This window comes from Macrobrachium nipponense, chromosome 30, assembly GCF_015104395.2.
Source record: "Macrobrachium nipponense isolate FS-2020 chromosome 30, ASM1510439v2, whole genome shotgun sequence".
NCBI classification, from domain to species: Eukaryota; Metazoa; Arthropoda; class Malacostraca; order Decapoda; family Palaemonidae; genus Macrobrachium; species Macrobrachium nipponense.
In genome coordinates this window covers 25,574,519-25,602,144 of record NC_087218.1, presented here as the reverse complement: position 1 = coordinate 25,602,144, position 27,626 = coordinate 25,574,519, and the positions used below count along the sequence as shown (strand labels likewise).

At 44.6% G+C, this 27,626-nt stretch overlaps 1 protein-coding gene across 1 annotated transcript in view; it reads right to left on the bottom strand.

Moving 5' to 3' along the window:
- LOC135202378 (thiol S-methyltransferase TMT1A-like) overlaps positions 1-27,626 on the bottom strand; it is a 144,486-nt gene that overhangs the window by 17,058 nt on the left and 99,802 nt on the right. The window contains exons 3-4 of the mRNA XM_064231742.1: positions 14,425-14,580; positions 13,726-13,829 (exon numbers count right to left, since the gene is read on the bottom strand). Of these exons, the coding sequence (XP_064087812.1) occupies positions 13,726-13,829; positions 14,425-14,580 (260 nt within the window). The remainder of the gene's footprint in view (positions 1-13,725; positions 13,830-14,424; positions 14,581-27,626) is intronic.

Genomic DNA, 27,626 nt, shown 5'->3' with positions numbered 1-27,626 from the left:
AGGACTTTCCTGACGCTTTCCTCTTCTCCATCCACTCATGGACTTTCCGGAACGCTTGCTTCATGGAAAGCGACTTCTTCATTTTAATGAACCCCGATGCCTTCGTTGCCTTAAAAGAAGAAAATGAGGAGGAGGAGTACGAGGGGCTTCCGGTTGAAAAGTTTCTCCGAACTCCGACTGTAGAAGACGCATCAAAACTTTATAGTCCGATGAGACAGTAGCTGGGTTGCTGTTCTTCCTCTGCTTCTACTAAATCATCGCTAACTCCTTCCTCAGAAACTGGAGAAGTAGGAGGAAACTCTGAAGAAAAACTGACGAACAGGAAGGGTTCCTTCATCCACCTGAACTTGCATTGGTGAGGAACTGGTGTCTACCAGCGCGCTTGCCTTGCGTCCGAATCCACACGTTTGGCGCCGACAGGTGCGCGCTCGACATCTACTAACACACGCTTGGCGTCCACTGGCGCGCACCGAGCGTCCACCCTAGTGCACGCTTGGCTTCCACTGGTGGCAGCGCCGAGCGTCAGTCAGCGAGCGGCTGCGGCCCACTTGGTGCACGGTTTAATCAACAACAGGTGTGCGTTTGGCGGCACCGGAAGCGCGCTCCACTTGCACAGAAGCGCGCTCAGAGTCCACCACTCGCTTGCGAACATACGAAGACTTGCGAGCGGGAGATATCTCATCCTGAGAGCGAGAAACGAACTTCTCACCTCCTCTAGAGAGCTGCTGGGGAGCAGAACGAACTCTAGAGGGAGACTCGAACGAAGAGAGAGGCGAGCGAGGAGAAAGAGCGGGTCTTGACTTCTTCACAGGAAGCTTCTCATCCTTTCTACGACCGCGAGGAAGAGACTCTCTAGCAGCAAGAGCGTCCTGAAGTTGCTGCTGCAGTGACTGAATCATCCTCTTGTTTGGCGAATCTTCCTGCTCCGGGGAGGGACTGATCCTGTGAGCAGGAGAGCGGCGAGGGGACGCCTCCCTCCTCCTCCCAGGTACGGCCTCTTCCCGAGCTCTGGAGCGACTGTATCGCTCGCACGAGCTAACTGAATCCAAGTCCGAAGACTCTCTACGCCTTGCTTCAGGGCCCGGAGGCAAAACTACAGGGTTAGGAGCATTAACAGAAGGAGGGTTAACAGGAGAAACATTAATTTCTTGCACGCCTGAAACACTCCTGGAGGAAGACCTCCTTAACCTATCCTTTTCAAGTTTCCTAAGATAGGTATCATACGCCTTCCACTCAGAATCTGTTAATCTTTCGCACTCCTTGCAACGGCTTTCATACACACATTCATGCTCCCTGCAACTCTTACATACCGTATGTGGGTCTACTGAAGCTTTCAGTAGCCTACCTCTACAATCAGTTCTAGAGCAGAACCTAGCGCTAGCTGTACTAGACCCTGACATATTATCCAAGAAAAGTCCAAACCAAAATCAAATCAATCCACTAATAACGTGTGCCTAGCCACCGATCCAATCAATTAATCCAAAAAAGAACCAAAAGGGATACTCAAGTAGCAAAAAGTTTCCAAATCCAGACGGAGGTGCTGTAAACAGATGTTCACAACACCGGCGACAGAAAAATTATGAATAGAAAATGGGAATGGTTCCTGATACCCGCCTCCCAGCGGCGGGAATGGGTACTAACCACCTGACTCCCACTACGTGTGTCGTAAGTTTTAAATTCTGTCGGTGTCGGAAATTATCAGCTATATATATATCTGACAGGTAAGTTGCATGAACAAATTATGCTTTATTTCATATTTCCTTGCTCACCAATTTATTCTATACCTACGATATTAAGAAATCAAGATATGTGTAGAAGGGAGAACTGCCTCTAGACTGTACAGTCAGTATGGATTTAAACGCACGTGGAACTGGTTGAAATATTTGCAACAGCGCCAAAATGAGATGCCATGGTGATAAAAAATCTGACTCCGTTTCTTGTTACTGCATAAAAAAAAGCTTTATCAATCGTGAACCTACGTAATTTATTTAGAATTCTGCGTAACGGAAAAGATAATAATTTTGATATCTGTAATGGGAGAAATGGTTTTATCTCCTGTTTTGTTGTTATAAAAATTTGGCAGATATGCGATCAAACACGTGGGAGGACCAAAACAGCCCAGCCAGAGAGCTCGGCTCATTTTGTAAATACTATTGTTTGGCATGCTGGGCTTACCCGATTCATTTGGGTGTGCGCTGCAGCTGCTGCTACTGCTACTCAAATAATCGCATTTTTCTTACTAATCCCAAGAGTTGACCATGGAAAATCCCAAGATTAACCAAAAATCCCAAGATAATAAAATAATTGACATATGCCAAGCCTTGAAGTCCTAAATATTTACTCTGTCTGTCTATCAGGAAAAGATACTGATAAATTGAATTGACGGTATCTTTTCTGAGAGAGAGAGAGAGAGAGAGAGAGAGAGAGAGAGAGAGAGAGAGAGAGAGAGAGAGAGAGAGTATAATGCAGTGTGTTCATGCTTGTTAAAAATGTGCAGTACGGGTAATTCATATCTGGAAGAAAAAAAAATATGAATTTTGTTGCTGTCAGTCGCATGGACTAAATTTACAAAGAGCAGGGAACAAATCTTGACATTCCTCGAGAGATAGAGAGATGAACAAAGGCCATCTAGGATGAACTCTCTCTCTCCCCTCTCAACTATACTGTAAGTGTTAACTTGAGTCTCTGAAACCAATAGGTATTAGCACAAGCGCGACTGTATGTGTGTGTGTGTGTGTGTGTGTGTGTGTATGGGCATACTGTTAACAAACAAATTTTGTTGTTGTTATTTGCCGGGGATATAAAGGGTGTGACCAGCAGACAAAAAGATTAAAATTTTTCCAGAGATTAAAGAGCTGAATTTTGTTTTGAAGCTATGTCAACCGCATTAGTAAATAGGTATCATCTTCTAAAGAATTTTTTTTTCTTTTCTTTTTGCGGAAGAATCTTCAAACCATTTTGCATTCAAAGTAATGAGAAGGAGTCATTCTATTCTTCATGTAATCAGTAAAATACTTACACTAACAAAAACTAAAACTACGTATTGTATGCAAAACACACACATCATCGTTAGCTTCGCGTGTGTAAACGTTCATTTTAAGAAATTCACAGAGTAGTATAACTAACACCTGATTGGTTGGTTGGTAGCCATGGAGATCTGTTATCCAATGACTGCCCTCTGCTTCTGTTCTATTTATAGACATATGCCGTGGATGGCACTAGTTTTGAACGTTACCATGTTTGTGATTTTCTGACTGCTGACGGCAAAAATTACTCAATAATTTTCTTTATATAATTATTTCTTCGTGAAAACAATAATATAATATGATAATTTTAACTTTAATGTATAGTGGTATGAAAAATACCAGTGTGTCGTAGCGATGCGTCATCAATATAGTGGTATGAAAATACCACATGGTGTTGTAGCGATACGTAATCACGAAGTACAAATCCTTTTCCCGGACCATCCTTAAAATTTTACGACTCTTCAACTTCAAGATCGATATGGTGAAATATATTATACAGTCATACTTATTGTTAAAATTCACAAGTTGAACTGCAAAACATTATTATATTTTGATTGTCATGTACATATATTTTTTGCGTTTTACGGAATGTTGTTTTGAAAATAATAGCTATTAGTGAACATATGGTATTGTCCCACTATTTTGTTATAGGTGATCTAGTTATCTCACATTCATTTAACAGTATTATATTAATATTTATTCAAATAAACTGTAATTAATAAATAACAATAATGAAAAACATAAAGGGAAAAAATGTTTTTGCTGCAGTTGTGATGTTTGTTTGATTATGCATCTGACCTTACATTTCCGAAATCTGAAAAATTCCAAAAACCGAAACATCGGAATGTGTGTGTACTGCACATTTTTTTTAAACGCACACAATGTCTACACATTTACTGATACCCGTTGGTGAAAGACTCAAATTACAGTATTTATTCCTGAGAGAGAGAGAGAGAGAGAGAGAATGATTTAGGACTCCAAGGCGTTTTATTTTTACAATTATTTTATCATCTTGGGATTCTTTTTTAATCTTGAGATTTTCTATTCAATTCTTGAGATTAGTAAGAAAATTACTGTAACTTGACTAGCAGCAGCACACATCTGAATGACTCGGCCATTAGCATGCTAAACCACCAACCTTATGAACTGACGCTCTCGGAAAAGGAACTCGCATGATACATGAGATACATGACAAAACCACTGTTTATTGGTGAAAATTTGGGGGTCGCATGATATGCGAGATCGCACGTTACTCGAGTATATACGGTAACTTTAAAACCAATATTACTATTGTCACTGTCATTGTAATGGTCTATCTCGATATCACTATTTGATGAAAATGAATACGCATCATCAAAAGCCATCATCTCCAAATTTTGCAAAATAAACAGATTTACATGCAGTCCCTGGTTATCGGTAGACTTGGTTGATGGCGATCCGGCTTTATGGTGCTTGTCTAGTACCATAAAAGTCTTTGAACGCTGCTCACTTTCAGAATACAAAAGCCTCCCTGGTCCTGCCCCACAGGCTGACAGAAGGTTTACAATTTTATTATTTTTATACCTATGATTAAGAGAAATCTGGCATTTTTTAAGTTCAAGAATGAGCAGTATGGCTGGTGAGACTGTTGACTAAATTTACAGAGATATTTGAAAATAAATTATCAATAATATCGTCGTTGTCCTAGTGCAACAAATAAAGCGTTGATTCTAGTGACACACAGCACCCTGTGGGTTAAGGGTTAAGATTAAGGCTAAAAATGACATGTGCCACACCCAAGACAGGGGAAACTTTGAGGTTGGCCAATTTCAGAAAAAACATATCAATGGAAAGAGGAAGATATGCAAATGCACATGGTGTAAGAAAAGAATTTCTAACAATATTTCCCTAACTTTCACAAGAAGTTGGAAAATGATATTGTTAGTATACAATCAAGTTTTGTACATACTTACCCGGCAGATATATACTTAGCTATAGTCTCTGACGTCCCGACAGAATTCAAAACTCGCGGCACACGCGACAGGTAGGTCAGGTGACCAGCCCACTCCCGCCGCTGGGTGGCGGGAATAGGAACCATTCCCGTTTTCTAACCAGAATTTTTCTCTTCCACCTGTCTCCTGAGGGGAGGCTGGGCGGGCCCATTAATCGTATATATCTGCCGGGTAAGTATGTACAAAACTTTATTGATATACTAACAATATCATTATTTTTGTACATGCAACTTCCCCGGCAGATATAGACTTAGCTGATTGACACCCTTGGTGGAGGGCAAGAGACAGTTACATACTAATTATTTATGAATATAAAAACAGGGAAACAACATACGTTGTAGGTATATTAACAAAAACAACCTTGGTTCCTACCTGATATGGAAGAAGACTTCATTGATACTGTCATGAGTCTGCTTGCCATCAGAGTTCCAGAGAGGATAAGAACCTGTGACTGATAACCCTTTCGGATCATGCCAATGGGGGCTTACCCGCTTCCATGGCAGAGCCTTTTCTTGGATCGTACCAATGGGGGCTGACCCACTTACATGGCAGAACCTTGACCTGTATCATACCAACGGGGCTAACCCTCTTACATGATAGAGCTTTAGGTATTTAAGACAATACAAGGAGCATAACGACCAATCCCGATCACCTGACCACACTAACATGTTAGCACTACGATTTTTGAAAGGGGTCAACTCTGCCACCCTCTTTCAATCGACCAATAAAACGCACCAAACACCATTAAAAACCCTAACCTAATAAAACTAAAAAGGATTGGGTTCAGCTCCCTGTCCCAGTAACGAATCCGCAGATACGTACGCTCCTAGAGTAAAGCACTTGTCGTACGTCACTTTTGAAATGGTCTCTCAGTAATGGGATGCAAAGACCGAATTGCATCTCCAAAAGGTTGACTCCACTAGAGTCTGTATCGACAAGTTCTTGTGGAATGCCAAAGAGGTAGCGACTGCTCTTACCTCGTGAGCTTTAACTCTAAGGAGGTCCAGTTGTTCTTTACACGCTAAATGGGCTTCCTTGATTATCTCTGATGAAGAAACGCCTGAGCATTTTTAGAGATCTGTCTTCTGGGATCTCTAACTGAGCACCATAAACTTTCCTTACTCCCCTTTAGTTCATTCTTCCTTTCTAAGTAGAACTTAAGGCTTCTAACTGGGCAAAGAGCCCTTTCTCGCTCTGGACCTACTAGAGAAACGAAACCGTTTCCTTTTACCTCGAAGGTTCGAGGCCAAGGTTTCGAAGGGTTTTCATTCTTCGCCAAAAACATCGGTTTGAAGGAACAGAACGCTGAGTCGTTCCTGAAGCCAACATTATGTTCTAAGGCTTGTAGTTCGCTTACTCTTTTCGCTGAAGCTAGCGCGACCAAGAATAAAGACTTCCTTGTCAGATCTCTGAACGTAGCCTTACAGGGAGGTTCGAATTGGAGGTCATTAAGTACTTTAGGGACCACATCTAAGTTCCAAACTAGGTGCTCTAATCCCTCTTCTTCTTTGACGTCTCGAAGGATTTTATCAGATCATGCAAATCTTTGTCTTCCCCAATGTTAAGGCCTCTATGCCTGAAGACTGAAGATAGCATACTTTTTATAGCCTTAATTGTAGAGACTACTAGATTACATTTCACCTTCAAGTAAAGGAGGAAATCAGCTATATCTGTCACAGAGGTACTGGAAGAGGATATCTTCTGAGCTCTACACCATCTGCGAAACACATCCCACTTCGACTGGTAGACTCGAATAGTAGATGGTCTTCTGCTCTGCGATCGCTTTCGCAACTTCTCGAGAAAAGCCTCTCGTTCTGACAAGTCCTTCGATAGTCTGAAGGCAGTCAGAGCGATCGAGGCGGGCAGGTTTTTGTGATACCTGTCGAAGTGGGGTTGTCTGAGAAGATCGCTCCTGTTTGGGAGAGATCTCGGAAAGTCACTATCCATCCCAGGTACCTCTGTGTACCAGTTTTGCGCTGGCCAGAACGGGGCTATGAGGGTCAGTTTGGCTCCTCTGCTGCTGCAAAACTTCCTTACTACTTCCGATAATATTTTGAACGGAGGAGGAAAAGCAAATACCCGTCTATTCCGGACCAATCGAGGAGAAGGGCGTCCACCGAAATCGCCCTTGGGTCGGCGATCGGGGAGCAGTAACTTTCCAGCCTGTTGTTCCAATGGGTGGCAAAAAGATCTATATTTGATCTCCCCCAGAGGTTTCCATAGTCTGTTGCATACCTCCTGATGCAACGTCCATTCTATAGGCAGTACTTGGTTCTCTCCTGCTCAGAAGGTCGGCTCTTACATTTTTTGTCCCCTTGAATGAATCTCGTCCGGTGAGTGATTCTTCTCTCTTCTGCCCAAAGCAGTAGTTCTCTTGCTTTCTTTGTAAAGGGAGAACAAGTGCGTCCCTCCTTGCTTCTTGATGTAAGCTAGGGCTGTTGTGTTGGTCGAATTGATCTGCAGGACTGAACCTGAGATCTGAGCCTCGAAGTGTATGAGAGACAGGTGAATCGCTGTTAATTCCTTCATATTGATGTGCCAGGACACCTGTTTCTCTCCCCTCCAGGTGCCTGACACTTCTCTCGTCCCTAGAGTGGCTCCCCACCCCGCATCTGAGGCGTCGGAATACAACACTAGCCGAGGGTTCGGAACGTGAAGGGATACTCCTTCGTTGATCCTGCACGGATTCATCCACCAAAGCAGGTCCTCCTTTATTTCCTTCGTGATCTGGAAGGAATCGAACAGATTTTGAGATTTCTGATCCCAATGTTCTCTTAGATAGAACTGTAACGGCCTTAGGTGAAGCCTTCCTAGAGAAATTGGAACTGTTCCAACGAGGAAAGGGTCGGCAGAAGACTCATCCATTCCCTCGCGGAAACAAATTGTTTCTTCTTCTAAATAGGAAGGTTGCTACTTTTTCCAAGCAGCGGTTCTGTCTTTCCTGTGATGGAAAACACATGAAAACCCCGAGAATCCATCCGAATCCCCAGATAAACAATGTTCTGCTGGGGAATCATCTGGGATTTCTCGAGGTTTACCAACAGTCCCAAGGACTGTGTTAACTCCAGTGTCAGCTTTAAGTCCTCCAGACATCTGACCCTCGCGACTGTGCTCGTATCAGCCAGTCGTCTAGATACAAGGATATTCGAATCCCTTCGAGATGAAGCCAGTGAGCCACATTTTTCATTAGTCCCGTGAATACTTGGGGGGCTGTTGATAGTCCGAAGCATAGGGCCCGAAATTGAAATACTCTTCCTTGAGCCATAAATCTGAGGTATTTCCTGGAAGACGGGTGTATTGGCACGTGGAAATAAGCATCCTGCAGGTCCAGGGATACCATCCAGTCCCCTGGACGCAGGGCTGCTAACACCGAGGCTGTCATCTCCATTGTGAACTTCCTCTTTGCTACGAACACGTTCAGGGCGCTCACGTCCAGAACTGGCCTCCAACCTCCTGAGCTTTTCGGAACCAGAACAGGCGATTGTAAAACCCCTGGGAAGAGAGATCTTTTACTTCCTCTATGGCTTCCTTGTAAAGCATCTGCTCCACGATGTAGAAGGCTTGTTTCTTGACAGAATCCTTGTAGTTTGCTGTTAACTCCCTTGGAGTTGTAGTTAAGGGAGGTTTTTCCCTGAAGGGGATTAAATATCCTTTCTTTAGGATGGATAGGGACCAGGCATCGGCACCTTTCTGTGCCCAAGGTTCGTAAAAGTTTAGAAGCCTGGCACCCACTTTTGTCTGGAGGACCACAGTCTCACTGGGTCTTGACGAACGGCCTTCGAGAAGACCTTCCTCTCTTCTCCGGTCTTCTACTTCTAAGAGAAGATCTTGGTGCAGACCTTCCCCGAAAGGGCTGCTGGAAGGGAACTTTCTCCTTCTTCTTTGCAACCTGAACAGCAGGTTTTAGCCTTTTAGCTGACTGGGCCAGCAGGTCCTGTGTGGCCTTTTCTGATAAAGTCTTTGATATGTCCCTCACTATTTCCTGAGGAAAAAAGGTGACTAGAGAGGGGCGCGTATAAAAGGGAGGATCTCTGCAGAGGAGAAACAGATTTCGTTAAGAAGGAGCTAAACACTGCCCTCTTCTTCAATATACAGGATCCAAAAAGGGATGCCACTTCATTGGAGCCATCCATAACCGCCTTGTCTAGGCAGGTTAATACACTGCCCAACTCTTCCATGGTAACGAAGTCTGGTTCTTGAGACTTCTCGGCTAAAGCTCCAAAGCCAGTCTATAAAGTTAAAGACTTCGAGAGTCTTGAAGAGGCCCTTGATGAGATGATCAACCTCACACATTCCCCAAGAGGCTTTGCAGAGTGCAGAGGAGCGTCGTCTAGACGCATCTACAAGAGCGGAAAAGTCCGCATCAGAGGACGAAGGGAGTCCCAGGAGGCCCATTGGCTCCTTGGTGTCATACCACACCTACCTGGTTTCCGTCAGCTTAGAGGGAGGGCAAGAAAATACTGTCTTCCCCGCTTCCTTCTTAGATCTGAGCCAGCTCTCGAGACTCTTCAGAGACTTTCTCATAGAAAGAGTAGGGGTCATCCTAACGAAGGAGGAGGCCTTCGACATTTTCGTACTGGGATAATAAAGATCCCGGAGAAGGGGGATCCGACTGCGTAGCGAGTCTCCAAACACCTGCAGCAAAAGAGAAGCAAGTCTCTTATAGTCCGAAACTCCTGCATCTTTGGATATCTCTTCATCCGAAACTTCTTCCAAAAGCGATGCAGGAGAAGAGAGGGCTTGCCTTTTCAGGAGACCGATCCGTCGAAAGAAGCCTTTTTCTTTCGTCCTTATTCCTATCCTCCTTCCTGCACGAGTCCTGGAGTTTCCCTATACTCGGGCTTCTGCTCTGCTCCTTGCGTCTGCTAGGAGAGGCGCTTGCGTCCTGAATCAGACGCCTGTGAGGCGAAGAGCGCCTGCTAGGAGAAAGGAGAACATCCTGTTCCTGGCGCCAAGAAGGAGAGGCGCTTGCGTCCTAGTGAGCGCGCCTGGGCCAAGAAGGCGAGGCGCTTGCGTCCTGGTGAGGCTGCCTGGTCCAAGAAGGAGAGGCATTTGCGTCCTGATAAGGACGCCTGGAAGGCGAAATGCGCCTGCCGAGGAGAAAGGAGAACCCTTTGTTTCCCGTCGTCCAGGAGAGGAGACGTTTGCGTCCTGGTGACTGCGTCTAGCAGGCGAATAGCTCCTTTTCCCTTTGCGTCCATCCGGAGAGGCGCTAGAATCTCTCCTATCCCTCCTGGGAGGTGAAGAAAACTTGTCTAAATCTCGGCGCCTATTCGCAAAACTCTTGCGTCCTTAGAAGGATATTTAGAAGATCTTACGGGACTCCTGATTCCTGGGTACTTCCCAGAGGGAGAGGGTTGTTCCTTCGGAAAATGTCTAGAGGACGAACGAACGGCCTCCTTCCTTCTTGCGGAGCTCTGAATAGAGAGGGGCTCTTCTCTCCCGGAGCTCTTAGCCGCACGAATTCTCTCACGAGAAATCCGCGAATCAGGCTCCTGATACTTGCCATGAGAGGCGAAATCTTCTCTAGCAAAACTCCTGGGAGAACTCTTGCTCGTAGGGAGTTCCGATTCCTGTCATATGCGACTGAAGAAGGTCTCGCTGGGGACGAAAACCTTTCAGGCGAGGAGCGTCTGCTAACGCCAGGGCGCTTACTCTCTGAGGCTCTCCTAACAGAACTCTTGATGGGAAGAGAAATCTTTCTTCCTAGAAGAGCCTTCAGAAAGAACTCCCACTAAGGCAGACAACTGCTGTTGGAGTCCTACCAAGACTTCCTTCGTCTTGTGTGATAAGTCTTCCGGAGAAGAGTCAGGAGATCTCATAGCTCTCTTCTTACGAGCAGGCGAATACTCCGGAAAAGGCTCAGGACTGGAATGCAACGCTTCGCTTGCTGGCGTCTTCCAGGATCTCTTAAGAGGACGCGACTTAGAGGAAGAACTCCATCCTCTTCTGGGAGACGAAGAGTCTGAGTCCGAAAAGCACTTCCTGAGGACGCTTTTGCAGTAGCTGTCCTTGGCAGCCTGGGAAGCGGCTACAGGATCTGCCGAAGGGACGCCTGACCGTTGGGAATACAGGGGGTCCTCGAGTTACGACGTAGATCCGTCTTACGATGCATCGTAACACGATTTTCAGCGTAAGTCGGAACATTGAAAAATACCACATGATTTAATGTAAATACCTATCAATAACAACGAGAGAACAATTCCTTACCTTTATTAGTTTGATTGGCTTGCACACTGGAGAGGAAGCTGCGGTGCTGGAGAGACTGGGGGAGGTTAGTGAAGAGAAAAAGAACCTCCAGAAGTTGCTGGAGATGCTGAGGCAGATGATTCTTGAGGTGAGGCAGAACATACTAGTACTGGAGAACATGGTCTTCCAACCAAAGCACCAATAACCTTTCCATTTCAATATTAGACCACTACGCTGCTTAGTTATCACTGTCGCTTTCATAGGAGCAGATCCTTTCACATGTTCAACGATGCGCTCTTTATCTTTGATAATGGTAGCAACGGTCGAACGGCTAAGGCCAAGCGAGCGGCCAATGTTTGTTGGCGTTTCTCCCTCTCAGATCGCTTTATAATGTCCACTTTAATTTCCATGGTGATGGCCTTTCTTTTCTTCGATGCACTACCATCAGAAGAGTCCGCCTTGCGCTTGGGAGCCATAACAAAGAGCAAAAAGTTACAAAAACGATACAACACGAGGGAGAGAGAGGCAGTGTAAACAACCAAAATGGCGTATGGGCGAGGACTGAGCGTAGCGAAGCGACGCCGTCCCTCCCCCACCCCAAATCAAAGCGTTATTCTTCCGCCGTGCGCCTGGAACTAGTTCGCGTTTGTTTACGTTGCTTACGACGCTAAACCGCGTAAGACGGAACGACGCAAAATATTATTTTTTATATTTTATGGGGGCGCGTTCGTAACCAACGAAACAGCGTAAGTCGAGACCAGCGTAACCCGAGGACTTACTGTACTCTACATCCCCCTTGCGGCTTTCGATATTCCTCCTCCCTTGGTCATGGGAGTCTGAAAGAGGTCTAGGCCTCGGAGCAATGCGGAGTCGGTCAGACGCCCAATCCACTTCACTGGGGACCTGCACAAATCACTGCACACATCACTGCGCTTACCTGTCTCCTTCATTGCTTGCAGTTGCGATTTCAAGCTGATTATTGAGGCTCTCATTGCAGCCATTTCCGTAGACGCATCTACAGGTTCGCTGCTGGGGGAAGGGGCTGAAACCAAACTATGAGCAGGTGAATTACTAGAAAAGTTAGGAGCTAATTCCTGTTCATTAGAGCAGGATCTACTTGAGCTTCTGATGGAAGCCCTCCTAACTCTATCTTTCTCAAGTTTCCTTACATAAGAAGCCAAGGTTCCATTCCACTTCCGTTAAACTCTCACATTCCAGACAGGTGTTAGTCGCAGAACAATCATTCCCCCTACATTTTTTACAGACTGTGTGAGGATCCACCGATGCTTTCGGTAGCCTCACCTTACATTCCTCTTTCGCACACACCCACCCTAAATACGGTTGCCACGTCAGACATTTTAAAGAGAATCCAAACCAAAATCCAAAAAACGGTCCACGATAAGCGTATGCCAAAACCAAAGATCAAAGTACATCACCAAAGGTCAGATAGATAATACCTCGGCCAACGAGAAAAGAATTCCAAAGCAGGAGGTACCAACAACGATGTTGTTGCTACCGGCGACAGAAAAATTCTGGTTAGAAAACGGGAATGGTTCCTATTCCCGCCACCCAGCGGCGGGAGTGGGCTGGTCACCTGACCTACCTGTCGCGTGTGCCGCGAGTTTTGAATTCTGTCGGGACGTCAGAGACTATAGCTAAGTATATATCTGCCGGGGAAGTTGCATGTACAAAATGACTATTTACAACCCTTTGTGGGGTCTCTTTTACAAGACAATCATAAATTTTACCATGTTATATGTACATGTTTTTTGTTTTTTATTTTGTTTTATTTTGTTAGATTATAATTACTACTGTACAGCTCACACAATATCATACCAGATAAGAACTAAAATCAGTAACAAATTCTGAGTACATTTGTTGTAAAATATTTACATATATTTACCGAGATCGAAGATGCAATAACATTTTTGAGTTATACATGTTTTTTCTAATATTTCTTTGTATTTTTCTTTGCAAAATTACAATTGTAATTGACATACTATCAAAAAATAAGAACTAAAACCAACAGCAACCCTGGGTGTATTTATGAGCAAATATATATATAAAGACTTCATGTGAGAGAGGCAGTACATGAGCCCTTGAAGTCAAGTACACAACTAACTCATGAGATACCAAGAATCAGCACCCTGGGCCAATCTAAAAGTTGCCATTAGTAAATTTATGGGCTACTGAAGTAATGGAACCTCTTTCTCACCTGATTTCTCCAAGCCGATGGCGCATAATACTGACACTCACCAGGAGGTAATCCATCCACCACTCAAAACCTGTTATTGTTACTCATAATCATATGAGGGTATCCGTCCATCAAGGGTTAATAATAATGCTTAATAATAATGAAGTATTGCCTACAAAAAATCAAAGGATGTACGCTAGCCATTGCCCACCTATGAGGGGAATAATGCTCAAGAGTATTCTACTAACAAAGTTTTGACAAGAAAGCAATAATATACAAAAACAAATTATACTACATAACTTCTTGTAAAACACATCACACTTACTGGTACAAGGACTCTTAGTATCTCTCTCAAGATCGCTTCAATCTCTGACACACTGCACATGACAAGTGTCATAACAACCACGTCTACACTTGCATCAGGGACGGCTTCCATTTTTCTCCTGAAATAGATCATTACATAGAGTGATAATAGTACTCCTCACAAAAATCATCATCAATGTCTTTATGTGAAAATTGCCCTTTTTGGGCAAAGTCACCCTTATACAACGTTATGATACTGTGGGTAATTTACCAATTGCATCATCATTTACACATTCACAGAACAGTAATGTAAGAAAAAGGATTTTGTCATCACCTATTTTGAGACATGCTACATTGCACAGGAATTAGTTTTTATGTAAATGCAATAAAAAATTATCACTGATCTCTTCTGAATTTGTTTACATTTGTTTTTTGAAAGATGGACAAGTGCAAAAACCAATAGTAATTGTGTTGAGTGCTTAAATTCAGTGGGTTGTCTCACCATGAGCAAGATGCTACAAATTTTAAGCATACAACAACCAGTTAATTTTGGCTGTTCACACAGCCATCTCTTGTCTGTATGAACCTGTTAAAAATCTTGATAAAATCTCATTTCTCATTAGTAATATTCTTGTTTCATGAGTTTTTTTTTATTTATTTGAAGCCTAAAACAATAAGTATGACCTTAACTAACTATTAATGTAAAAAAAATCCTAAGTACATATCATGGAGGATACAGTACCTGTGGTTACAATGATCTCTTCAGATGCAATATTTGGAAATTTCTTTCTATTTTCATTGTAGTATTTAACAAAGTGTGGATTGGGATCAACAACTATGAGCTGAGTACCATCTGGATAATGTGAAAAGTTGACACCTGAAAACCAAATTACACATGTTATGAAAGTATTTTATAATCTAAAAACTGTTGTTTCACTAATAACAAATACATACTACTAGTATCAAATTATTTCTACTATCTTTTTTAATGCCAAAATGACATTTTTATAATATAATTAGATTTTATATATCCTTACCAAGTTATTATATATAGCTCAAAGCTTCCTACCATGTCAGTCAAAAAATTTAGATTTTGTGGCAGCGCCATGATTGCTAGTGTAGGTGAATAGGACCCACCCACTTTCGGGACTGGTGGGTATAAAACTACAGTGAGAACCAATTCATTTGGCCTGCCAGGTCCATCTGTGGGGAGGAGGGAAGGGCTCTGACTTTACTTGGTAAGTATAGGTAGAAATCACAATTATATATTGAGAGTAAATTGTATTTTTCCTAAGTATACAATTACGTATATATTGAAAATAAATTGTATTTTTCCTAACTATACAAAGCTGAGGTTCCTTTACAATAGGATATACTTGCAGTGTAGCTGGAATACAGCCATTAAATTCTTGAACAAGCTGGTTAGGCATTAACTACTGCCTGGTAGGTGGGGGGACCCACCTGCCTGGACATAAACACACCAAAATTATTTTCAGCCTATGTTTCAGATTGAGGGATGGCATGAGGTGGGCAATAAGCGTAAAGGACTTCAAGTTTGTATAATTAGGAAAAATACAATTTATTTTCAAAAACTGTGATTTGTTCCTATACGATATACAAACCCTCAGTCCTTTACAATGGGGACTCACTGGTTGGAGGGAGAAATCTGAGCGAGTGTCTAGAACTGACTGGAGTTCAGCACACCTGGGCAATTCCTCCTGGTCGAAAGAGTGAGGAGTGCCCTACCTCTGACACATTGATCAGAGTATAAGAACTGAAAGATTAAAAGTCAGACCTCTGGGCTTTTTTGGAATGAGCAATGAAACGTAACTCATTAGAAAAAAGCAGTGAAGAATATAAAGAGTCAGAGGCATTAAGGCAAAGATATGGGACATTCCTCTCCCATAGCTAGAGGAAGGAGCAGGGTTGCTTCTATGCTTCTGACAAGATAAATAGCAAGGAAACTCTATGTGTATGCTTACAGCATCAAATGTCCAACCAGCCAGTGTAAGTTCTAGTCCTATTCTCAACCCGAGGAAGAGAAGTAGAAGGAAGAGGAAGGGGAAAAGGAGAGACCAGCCCCTCTCACATCCTTCTTACCTCTAGAACTGCACACCATAAGCAAGAGATGCAACTTGCCCTCTTGAAAGAGCCAGGTAAGCAAACACAACTTGGTAAGCATCCACCATAGGTCCAAGGAAAAGGTGTTCCAAGGACCTGTGGGCAACTCCCCAAAGGAAGAAAGATAATGTTGTCTTCATGGGACTATATCTATCTTTCAGACTGACATATTCTTTGGAATGAGAAGAAAGGACCAAGCCACTGGCATTGTGCGCTCCAAGGGAAAGCAAGCAGGTGACGTAGCTATCTGTAGAGATGAAGTTAGCGATCTCAGGACTCAAAGGACACTATGTCCTTAGACACTTCTCCATCAGCAAGCCCGCAGTGGAGAAAGAAAAGCAACGACCATTGAAGGGTGTTGAGTCTCCACAGGTACAGCAACCCATCAATGAGACAAGAAATGATTGATCTGGATCAATAAATACAAAGCCCAAGGCAAAGCGAATCATGAGGGATTCAACTAGTCAAAACCAGATGCCGATTGATTCGACATCTGCGACAGAGTCGCAACATGAAAACCTGTCTTTTGAAGGGTGCTGTTGATCCATGCAACATGTCTCCTCTTCACCAATGCCTAAGAAAGACGGGATGCGGTCTTGAAAAACAAAAACTCTTGATGATTCTGTACAAGGTTTATATGTCCTGAACAAGAGTCAAATGGTGTCTAGAGGCCAGAGGTCCCTGGGATAGCAAGACAGAAAAAAGTTTCTCATCAGTAGTAGAATCTCAACTGATTAGAAACAATACTACTTGCGTGAAAGACTAGAGCAAGTGTATACCCACATCTTTCACAGTTGAATCAGGAAGAAGTTAACTTTTGCGATTCTGACAGAGAATAGTCCCGTCAAAGATGCCAACCTCAGAGGACGGTTCTAATCCCTGAAATTTAAACGAGGACTGAAAGAGAAATTTAAGCTATTTCATTGCTGTCTGGCAAAAAAAGCTGTGCTTGCAATGAAAGGCTGGATGTCTTTGGCCATGGAAAACACAGAGATGTACTGCCTGTACAAACTGCTTCTTGACACTGCGAAGGTTGGTACAGGGAAGAACTCTTCTCTTTCTCCTGAGGCAGGTGAAGTCTTCTAACATTTATCCAATTCAGGATGAACAACTAGTAGTTGAACACTTTATGAATTAGAAAAATATAGAAGACAAAAACTGCTGTATTTGTCTGAACAATCATTCTGAACTATCCCAGTGGCCTATGGGTTAATTGCGACGAAGCAGAAGACTTCGGACTTCTGTTATACCATGGGCTAAACAGAAAGATGATAACGAGTCTAATGAGACATATCTCTGTCTGGTGATTCTCGCAATGGCAAATGTGGAGCATGAGACATGAACCATATGCAAGAATTCACAGCTAACCAGAGACCTAAGTCTATGATGGCCGGGCAGAGATATTTGAATTCGTTAACCCTCGACAGAGGAGAAACAATACCAAGACAAACAATATCTCAGCAAGAAGGCATTAGTACTCCATCCTATGCTAGACTCTGTAGGCTGAGTTGCCTGGTAGTACATTCTATCTTGGAATGTGTTCAGCTATACAGAGCTATTATTGAGTACACTACAGATACACCCGAGCACCTGCAAGTTAACTGGGACAAGAGGGAAAAAACCCTCTTGTTCGGTGATAATGCAAACCCTGTGGTACTGTTGTTAAACAATACTACTAGTCATCTTAAAATAAAAACAGGAAACCTCTTGGGAGGCCCGACACGGTTATCGGGCAGAGGTTCTGTTCCCAGGGGTGTGCCGATTAGCAAAAACCGCATTCCAAACCCAAAAAATCAGTGCTTTATGGTGACATAATAGTGCTTGTGGTGCTGACGACTGGTTATCGGTGCCATGAGCACCCTTATGTAACTCGTCCCATTATGGCGCCATAAATTGCTGATTTTATGGGGCTAGACAAGCCCCATAAAATCAGATCCCGATAATCGCGTCCTCCGATAACTGGGGACTGCCTGTATTCGTCTTGGTCACATACCAGAAGAACTAACTAACAGGTATGCGCCTATTACTCAGACGGTGCAACTGATAACATGCATGTTGCAAGGAGAAATTATATAATAAAAAGGGATTTGACGTAAGGAAAATCTATTTCTGGGCGATTGGTTCGTGTCGCCAGCGAAATATCCCTTAATCCATTATTTCTAAGGTAAATGTACTAACACATACCAGAGAATAAATGAAATAAAGAAAAGGTCAGTACTACTGACTCGCTCACCCTCCAAGAGGGTGTCGGTATGAACACTATGGCGAGTGAGACCACTACCACGAACCACTTGCCAATAGAAATCTCCTACTACAAAACCCCCACTAGAGGGGAGCCGACCCACAGAGTGGGCAGCAACTACTACTACTCCATCCCATGCTGCCCAGACTGCTGCGCCTCTGGTGGCCATCCTGAAGTTAGCAGAACCCAAATCTTGAGCGCTGGGATGGGTAGGGTGGGATTTCGCTGGCGACACGAACCAATCGCCCAGAAATAGATTTTTCCTTACGTCAAAATCCCTTTTCTGGGCTCAGTTCGTGTCGCTGCGCGAAATCGTACCAGAGAAATAGCACAAGATTGTAAAGAAACAAATAAAACAGATAAAAAAGGTCTCAATAAAACATAAAATAAAATAAAGAAATATAATTGCTAAGAAATATACATATACACAATGATACAGAATAGAAATATTACTTAAAATTAACTTAAAGTTAATAATATTTCTTAACAAATTAACTTAAAAATTAACTATATGTACAGGGCTTTACATGGAATATATGTTGAGTTTGACATTTGTGTATAGTTAATATGTACAAAGTAATTAAAGCAATTATAATAATGAATTGAATTAGAACAAACTTCGATAATAATATAATAAAAGAAATATATGACTTAATTAGTATACAAAAACCGTTAAAACCATTGTAAATAAGATGTGTCACCCTAGCATAAAAAATAAGGGGACCACATCATAGAGATCATTATATACAATCAATTGTGAGTGACCCTAGCAAAAAAATAAGGGGCAACCCACTGTACCATCATAGAGCAGCTAAGACTCAAGGTAAACGTAGATGAACAGGGTAGGTATAGACAAACGATGTGGGTGAGATAGGTAGAAAGGAGAACTGGATCTTCTACTAAAGATTAAGCAGAGTCGGGGGAAACTATGTTACCCGCCGCAACTGCTGAAAATTTCAGAGCTTCCAAGGACTTTAAGTAATGACGCTTAAATACTGTCGGCGATTTCCATCCAGTATACTTCTTTAAATCATCGAAATTCATGTGTTGGAAATAGTTAATTGAGGTGGCAACTGCCCTGACATCATGTGCTTTAGGGAAGGAATCAGGGTTGGCTTGCTTAATAAAGTACAGGATCTGTTGCCTGATACCTTTAGTAGATAAAGTACCACCTTTTTCTCTCATAAAGAGAGGACCCGAAAGAGGATGAGGATGTCCTGGACAGAAAGGCTCGTAAGGTCGATACTGGACAAAGAGAAAACATCTTGTGGAAGGGGTACAACCTTCCACGGTTCCCACCTCATCAAAGGATCCTCATTCTTTGTTTGCTATTAAAAACTACGTTCCGGAGAAAGTAGAACTTCCCCTGTGGGAAGAAATTCTATATGATTCGGATCTCTGGATACGCCGACAGTTCTGAAATTCTAGCTCCTGAAGCCAAGCTTAATAAAAATAGAGTTTTTCTTAAGAGCATTATAAATAACATGTCGATTATCTGTTTCTGAAGCCAGCTTTAGAACATCATTTAAGAACCACGATACTGGAGTAGGCTCAACTGAAGGTCTAAGTCTAGCACAAGCCTTGGAATAGACGAGAAGTAAGAGTCTGTCAAGTCTATGCTGACCCGAGTTTGAAAAAAATCTTTTCAAGGCGACTTGTTTGTCGTAATAGTGCTAGCTGCTAAGCCTTTTTCAAATAAAGATCTGAAAAAGGATATAGCTTGAATTGATTGTCATGATTCTAATATCTGATTCTCTCAGGAAGGTTGCCAACTTTTTGACTGCAGCATCATACTGTCTCAAAGTTGAATCTCTCTATCAGATTCCAAGAAAAGAATATTTCGAGGATCAATATTCGCGTCTCTTTTAGCCGCAAACTTCATGAAGTCCATAAAGTTAGGGTTTGAGAATTCCTGAGGGAAGCGAACACAGTCTTCGTTTGTACTAACTGGGAGAGCCTGGGATTGGGAATTCGAAGAGGACGAAGACCCAGTTCCAGAATGAGAGGGTACCAATTGCTCTTCGGCCAGTCTGGGGCTACTAGAGCTTACTTGACCCTTGAAGTCCTGAGTTTGTTCAGTACCTTCAGGAGAAGATTCACTGGAGGAAAGACATAAATCTTCTCCCAGTGTTCCAGTCTATGGACAAGGGCGTCCGTGGCATAGGCCAGAGGGTCCAGGTTGGGGGCCACATAACATGGGAGTTTGTGGTTCGCTTGGGATGCGAATAGATCCACTTGTAGACCCTGGAACCCTCCGGAGAATCCATTGGAACGAAACTGTTGTCCACCTGACCATTCTGACTCCAGAGGAACTGACCGGGATAGAGCATCTGCTATGACGTTTCTCACTCCAGCTATATGGGTGGAGGAGAGGTGCCAAACGAACTTGTCCGCCAGGGAGAAGATGGCTACCATGACATGATTCAGATGTCGTGACTTGGAGCCTCCCCTGTTTACACAATGGACTACCACTGCGCTGTCCAAAACTAGCTTTATGTGGGAGTTCTTTGGCGGACGTAACCTTTTTAGAGTCAAGAACACTGCCATTGCTTCTAGTACATTTATGTGAAGCTGGCGGAACTGGGGTGACCAGGTTCCTTGAACCTTCTTGAACTGAGAATATCGTCCCCAGCCGCTTAATGAAAGCGTCCGTGTGGATGGTAATCCCCGGAGGAGGAAACTGAAGGGGTACTGATATTGACAGGTCTTGACTTTTGCCAAGGCGGCGCAGACGATTCCGCAGAATCTGTGGACTGATGATAACTTGTCCCTGGACCTGACATTTGCCGTGAGCGCCAGATTCTGGTTAGGTCTTTCAGTTTGGCTTTCATCAAGATGTTGTCACTGATGCAAATTGGAGTGAACCCAGGATTCTTTCCTGGCTTCTCCTGAAGCAAGTTTGTGTCCTAGAAATTGCTTTACTGACTTCGCTATTTCTTTTCTCTTGGCTGATGGAATCGACAGAGTATGGGAGGATAGATTCCATTGAATGCCCAGCCACTGAAAGTTTGACTCCGGAGTGAGTCTTGACTTTGTTCTGTTTATCTTGAACCCTAGATATTCCAGGAACTGGATTACTTTCAGTGTGGCTTTGCGACATTCCTCGACTGTTGGAGCCCAAATTAACCAATCGTCGAGATACGCTACTACCATGATCCCCTGCGCCCTTAGTTGTTGGACGACCACTTCCGCCAACTTCGTGAACACCCTGGGTGCCACGTTCAGACCGAAGGGAACTACCTTGAAGGAGAATGCTTGATCTCCTATCTTGAAGCCCAGATAAGGGCGAAAGTGTCTTGCAATAGGGATATGATAGTATGCGTCTGTAAGATCGATAGAGGTGGTGACGGCCCCACGGGGAAGTAAGGTCCGCACCTGCGAGATGGTGAGCATCTGAACTTGTCGCAGCGAATGGCCAAGTTTTAAACGGGATAAGTCTAAGATTACCCTTCTTTTTTGTGAGCCTTTATTGGAAACGCTGAACAAGCGCCCTTGAAATTTTAATCTGTTGACTCTCGCTATTGCTCCTTTCTGAAGGAGGTCCTCCGCATACTCCGTCAATTCTTTTGATGGAAGTTGAAGGAAAGGTCTGGGTGGGGGCGGATTCGCAACCCAACTCCAACCCAGGCCTTTCGACACAATACTTTGTGCCCATTTGCTGAATCCCCACCGGTGCCGGAAGGAAGAGAAAACAGCCTCCCTCCTACCTTCACGTTCTCATTGCTGTTGGTAACCTCCGCGGCCTCCCCGGAAGTGTTTTCCTCTATTAAGGGACCTTCCTGATCCTCTCTGACGAAAGGATCGCTTACCTCTGCCTCCCCTACCCGAGCGGTCATACTGCTGAAAGGCCTGGCCTTCGAACACTTGGTTGAAAGGCTGGGGAGACAGCGTAAGAGGTGGAAGGTTGAGGCTGGGGGGAAATCACGTAGATAGGCTGTGATTGAGCCTTGGAGGTAGAGGGTTGGGCCGCCTGCACCAACGGAACAGCCGAAACAGGCTGGGCGAAGCGTTGTGTTGTTTCTTTTGGTAAGGCTGGAAACGTCTGGGTTTCCTCTGGGCCTTACCCTTGCTGCCTGGTCTTGGCGTCTCTTTGCAGTGAGACCCCAACGATCCTTAAGGCTTTGGTTCAAGCCTTGTAGCTTCCGCCTGGACCTCCTTTACCATTGCATCGGGGAAGAGGTCTGCTCCCCAGATGTTTGATGAAAGCAACTTATTCAGTTCATGCCGAATAGTTGCTTCCTGGAGGACATGCTTCCGACAGTTCGTTCTGGCTGTGGCGAACTCAAACATGTCAGACTGAACCGTTTGTGTCAGTGACTTGGTGAGAAGCTTAAAGAGTGGCTCGGAAAAACCGTAAGAAATGGTAGCCAACTTCGTCATGGCCATGGTGTTAATAGGACCTGGGCTAGCCTAGTCTTGGCCTCAAACTCCGCCTGAATGAGGCTGTCCGGAAGTCTAGGCAGCTTCTCACCAAACTGGATCCATAGCACAGTCTGGTTTGAGTTGCCCGCCGAAAAAGTGTTGGGCAGATCTTCACACAATTCTCCGAGTGAGGGAAGCAAAGGAGATGTGGGGTCTGCTTCCTTTAGCTGTGGTAACGACTCCTCCCCCCTTCTGGGCCGCTGGGATAGTGACCGTAGCTATTTGGTAAGGAACGGAAGCGGAGTTCCCTCTTCCATTGTGAAAATGGTGAAGGGACTCTTAAAAGGTTGAATCTTCGTGTTTGAACAATCCATGTCCTCTAAAACACCTGAGCCATTCTCTTTGAGCCTGCGTCACGTGAGTAGAGGACTGTCTCTTTAGGGACCTTGTCATCTCTAGTCATGGCTGCGTCCAGTGAGTCTGGCGTAGCCAATGAACGGTGGCTGTAGACCCTCCGGGTAGAACTCGAAGTCCTCAATCCTTCGAGTACCACACTCCGGAATTGAAATAAGCCCGTCCTGGAAGGGGGCGTATGACGCCACCCTCCAGGGTTATTCATAGAGAACGGAGGCAGAGAGTCATGAGTGGAAGCTGAGCCATACCTGTGCCGAAAGGTGGGGGAGTAGCTAGAGGAGCCTGGCTAAGTCCGGCGATGATGTTATCCTCGGGAGGTGATCCTGTCGGACAACCGGGAGAACATCTGCTCCATACTGTTTTTGAGAGAACCGACAAATCCTCCCCCATGTGTTGCAACAGACCAGAATTGGGATCCAAAGCGGAGCTGCTGCGGAGGTGGTTGGGTAACTCTGAACAGGTACCAAGGAGAAACGGCTGACTCCGCGGAGTATGTGGTCTCTCCTTGGAAGACCTGCTCCTTGAGGATTTGGAGCCGGACCCAGAAGCTCTAGACCTCTCTGCTCCGGGGTTCGTAGCCGGAGACTTGCGAGATGTTGACGCCGACGAAGTCTTTTTTGGACGACGACGACGTCTTGCTTAGGGTTTTCACAACCGTCTGTCCCTTGACTTAGGTCTTACGGAAGCATCAGGAGAAGTATAAAGGAGCTCAGCTCCTGTAAAGCCTTGGAAGGAAGCTGGAGAGTTAGCAGGAGTAGAAGACCAGTGGCGCCCAAGGGAAGCCCTTGGGCGTCCAACGTACCTACCTCGACCAAACAGGTCGTCAACACCTACCATTGGTTCAATATTCAGATCAAGTGCGCGACTTCCGACGAGATATCTTGGCCTGGTTCACTCAACGAAGCGGCGAGCTGTTGCTGAATCGCCGCCATAGTCGGGGCTGCCTCTGCCGGGTCGACGTAACCCGTTGACTTGCCGCCGGGGAAGATTAGGACAGCCAACCTCTTCTCCAGAATGTAGGGCTGTCCCTTGGCGGCGTTCTTGCCAAAACCGCCGACCCAAGCCCTCAGGGTTGCCAGGGCAGTGTCTCTAACGGCGGGAGCCTGGAAGAGAGGGTATTCGTTAGTTTTGAAGTTTAAACTTAAGATTAAAACTTAAGTAATAGGCTTAGTCTAAAAACATAGGGGATGCGAGATCCCATATAAAAACAAGCTTAAGTTTAAAATAAGAGATTAAAATTAAACTTAAGAACTATAACCTTGTAGGGATTAGCGAACGGAGTTGGGAATACTTACACCCCCGTCCAAGAGCTGGCTCACCAGATCATAGCAAATCGTGCAGGGTCTCGTGGAACCAGACTTGTAGATTCCCGTGCGGAGTCGCGCATGGAGCATGGGATCTTTTGCAGACTTCATGCCCACAGGGGTCCTGGAGCATGGCATTGCATCCTGGATGCTCACAGTTGGTGTCTGTAAGTGAAAAGATACATGAGCATCGTAAAAGATATCACTTACAGGCTAGAGGCTAAAAGAACTCCGCTGCATGCCGGAGCGCGAAAAAATTTTGGGCATAACCCCTCCCTTACCCCGCTGAATAGGCTAGAACCCCGGAGAGATCCGGTGTGATAACGTAGGTAACGGAGGGATTGGCTTAAGGTAGCTTAAATTAAACTTACTATAGTTTAAATTAAATACTAAACACTTAAACCTAAAGCCCTAGAACGTACCGGAATAAATCCGGTGCGCGGCGGTGTTCGTGTCGCGATATCAGCGAGACGGGGTGGTTAGGAAAGACCAACTGTACGCCTGCAGTCCGCCCGCAAGGGTGAACTAGCACCTTTCCACGTGGATGCCGGAGCTCCGGTAAGTTAAAGAGCACCAGTAAGCCGCCGGGAAAGGAGCAGAGAGGGCGAAACAAGACTCGAGGCTAGCAAACGGAGAACGACGGAGTAAGTAACGACGGAGGGGGGAAGGCCAGTACCCCCCCCCTTAGTCATCCGAGCGTGCCGTGAAGACCAGAGAACGGTCAGGTCCAGTCCTGGGTCTGTCCAGCCCCCCCTACTCCCTCCGCCCCTAGGGAGAGAGGGAGGCAGGCACGGGTATATGGAGCGAGGCAAGGACAGACCATACCCCCCCCCCCCCCCCCCGGCCCTATGGAAGAGCGGGAGGAGGGTAAGGTGACTGGACAGGCGCCTGGCTGCTCCGTGTCACTAGTGACCACGGAGCGGTAATGTGCGAATACAATGAAACACATAGCCTAGGTTAAAGCAACCAACTAATCAGTGAGATGCTATACAGAAGCAACCGAACTGAAGAGCGGAAGCAAAATGGTGGATACCAAGGCAATACAGAACCTAGCTACGTGAAATGCCAGACGCCGTAGGCTAACTTAAAATATAAAAATAAACCAAAAATCACTTAAACAAAGTAAAGTAAGAAAATAAATCAGTAGGAGAAAAAATCCAGGAGTGTACGACTAACCCGAAAGAAAGTCTACCACTCAAAGCTAGCCGGGGCCGATACTAAGAGCTGTGGCTAGGGTCTGGATGGAAGATGCCTATGCAAGGTAAAGAAGACATGCATGCATGACATAAACCCAGTAGGCTGGACCCCTAACATAAAATAGATAACTAACAATAGAGCGTAAGGAAATAAGGGAAGGTTCTAGGTATGGAAGACCAAGAACGAACCCGCCACGAGGCAGAACCATGCTGCCATGCTTCCGACCAAGGGCCCGTATTTATACCTAAAAAACGGCAAATACTGACTCAAGGCCGGAAAAAACCCAATAGCAATAACAACTGATTACTTAACTTAGCTGCTGCGATGGCTGCACGCTCCATAATTAGTAAATCCAAGATAGGGGCACAAAAAACACAGAGCCAAAAAGGGCACGTGAATACGCGGTGCGCTAACTGAAAAGGATGGCCACCAGAGGCGCAGCAGTCGGCAGCATGGGATGGAGTAGTATAGTAGTTGCTGCCCACATCTGTTGGGTCGGCTCCCCTCTAGTGGGGTTTTGTAGTAGGAGATTTCTATTGGCAAGTGGTTCGTGGTAGTGGTCTCACTCGCCATAGTGTTCATACCGACACCCTCTTGGTAGGGTGATGCGGAGTCAGTAGTACGTGGAACTTTTTCTTTATTTTATTTATTCTCTGGTATGTGTTAGTACATTTACCTTAGAAATAATGGATTAAGGGATATTTCGCGCAGCGACACGAACTGAGCCCAGAAATAAGGTTTCACATATACTTACCAAACAATTACAAAGCTATAAGCTTTCTTACCTGGCAGTCGAAAATTCAAATTTCCTGGCGCCGGCGGCACTGCCATCGTTCATGTAGGTGATACAGGTCCCGCCCACTTTCGGGAACCCCCGGTACTGCTGAGCTAGCTACTATCAATTTGTTAAGCCGCAATGTCCATCTGTGGGGAGGAGGGAGGGCTCTGATTATGTAATTGTTTGGTAAGTACATGTGAAACCTTACTTTATTATAAAAATACCTTTTTTGCATAAGTGACTTACCAAACAATTACAAAGCTGAATCCACGTTATCTGGAAGGTGGGTACATGGACAAGTTATGAAAAGACAGTGATAATGTGCTCACATTATATCTAATGTCTGCAGTACCTTACCTTGTGAGAGAGCAGCTGCAGGTGAATACTGCCTCTGGGCAGCGCTCTCATCACCTGTAGGAGACATGGCAGTTATGGCAGGGTCGTCCCTACTAATGGCTTTTTGGGATTTTGTAACTATGGAGTTTCACTGACGGTTAACAAATTAAAAATTTTGCTCTGACCCTGGGCTAAGACCAGATAATCCACAGAACCATCACCTACACTAAAAACAACCACAACCATACCTTAACCATAAAAAACTGGAGGGTACTCCAGGTACAGTGTACCCCCGGCTTCCCAATGACTCGACAACCTTAAAATCCAAGGCGAGGAGATAGTAGAGGGAAAACAGGTCCCCCTATGCTTCCTTTTCCAACACCATGCCCGCCACCAACAATGGTCCCATCTACAACAATTTTCAAAAACAGGTCTCTGCGTCCTTCAAGTAATGTGATACGAAAACTGATTTCAACCACCAGAACATTGATTAGCAGAATGGAGGATAGCAATACGTTATGTCTAAAAGCTAATGAAATCGTCACTGCACGAATTTCGTGCACCTTCACTTTCAGTACACGAAGAGTCTGATCTTGTACTTGAGTGGAGCTCCGAAATCAGACTCCTCAAGAAGAACGAAATAGCATTCTTGGAGAGAGGACCAGAGGGGTCTCTCACCAAACACCAGAGTCGATTCAACTTGCCTCTCAAAGTTTCCGTCCTAATCAGGTAGTGTCTGATGGCTCTGACAGGACATAATGGACGTTCCTCATCTTCTGCTCCCACAATGTCCATCAAGTTCTTAATTATGAAAGGGCGAGGCCAAGGATTCAATGGATTCTTGTTCTTTGCAAGGAACTCTTTTTACATAAGGAGCGCACTGCGTTATTCTGGGCAACACCTACTTCACTAATCGCTTGCAATTCACTTATTCTGCCTGCCATGGGTAAAGCGACTAAGAACAGAGTCTGCTTCATTAAATTCCTATGTGAAAAAGCATTAAGAGGCTCGAACTGAGAACTGGAAATCCAACTCAACACTAGGTCCAAGTTCCAGTTGACTACCCCAGACTCAACTACGTTGGAGGACTCAAAAGATTTAATAAGGTCACTGATGTACTGGTTGTTTGAGACGTTGAGGCCTCTATGTTTAAAAACAAATGAAAGCAT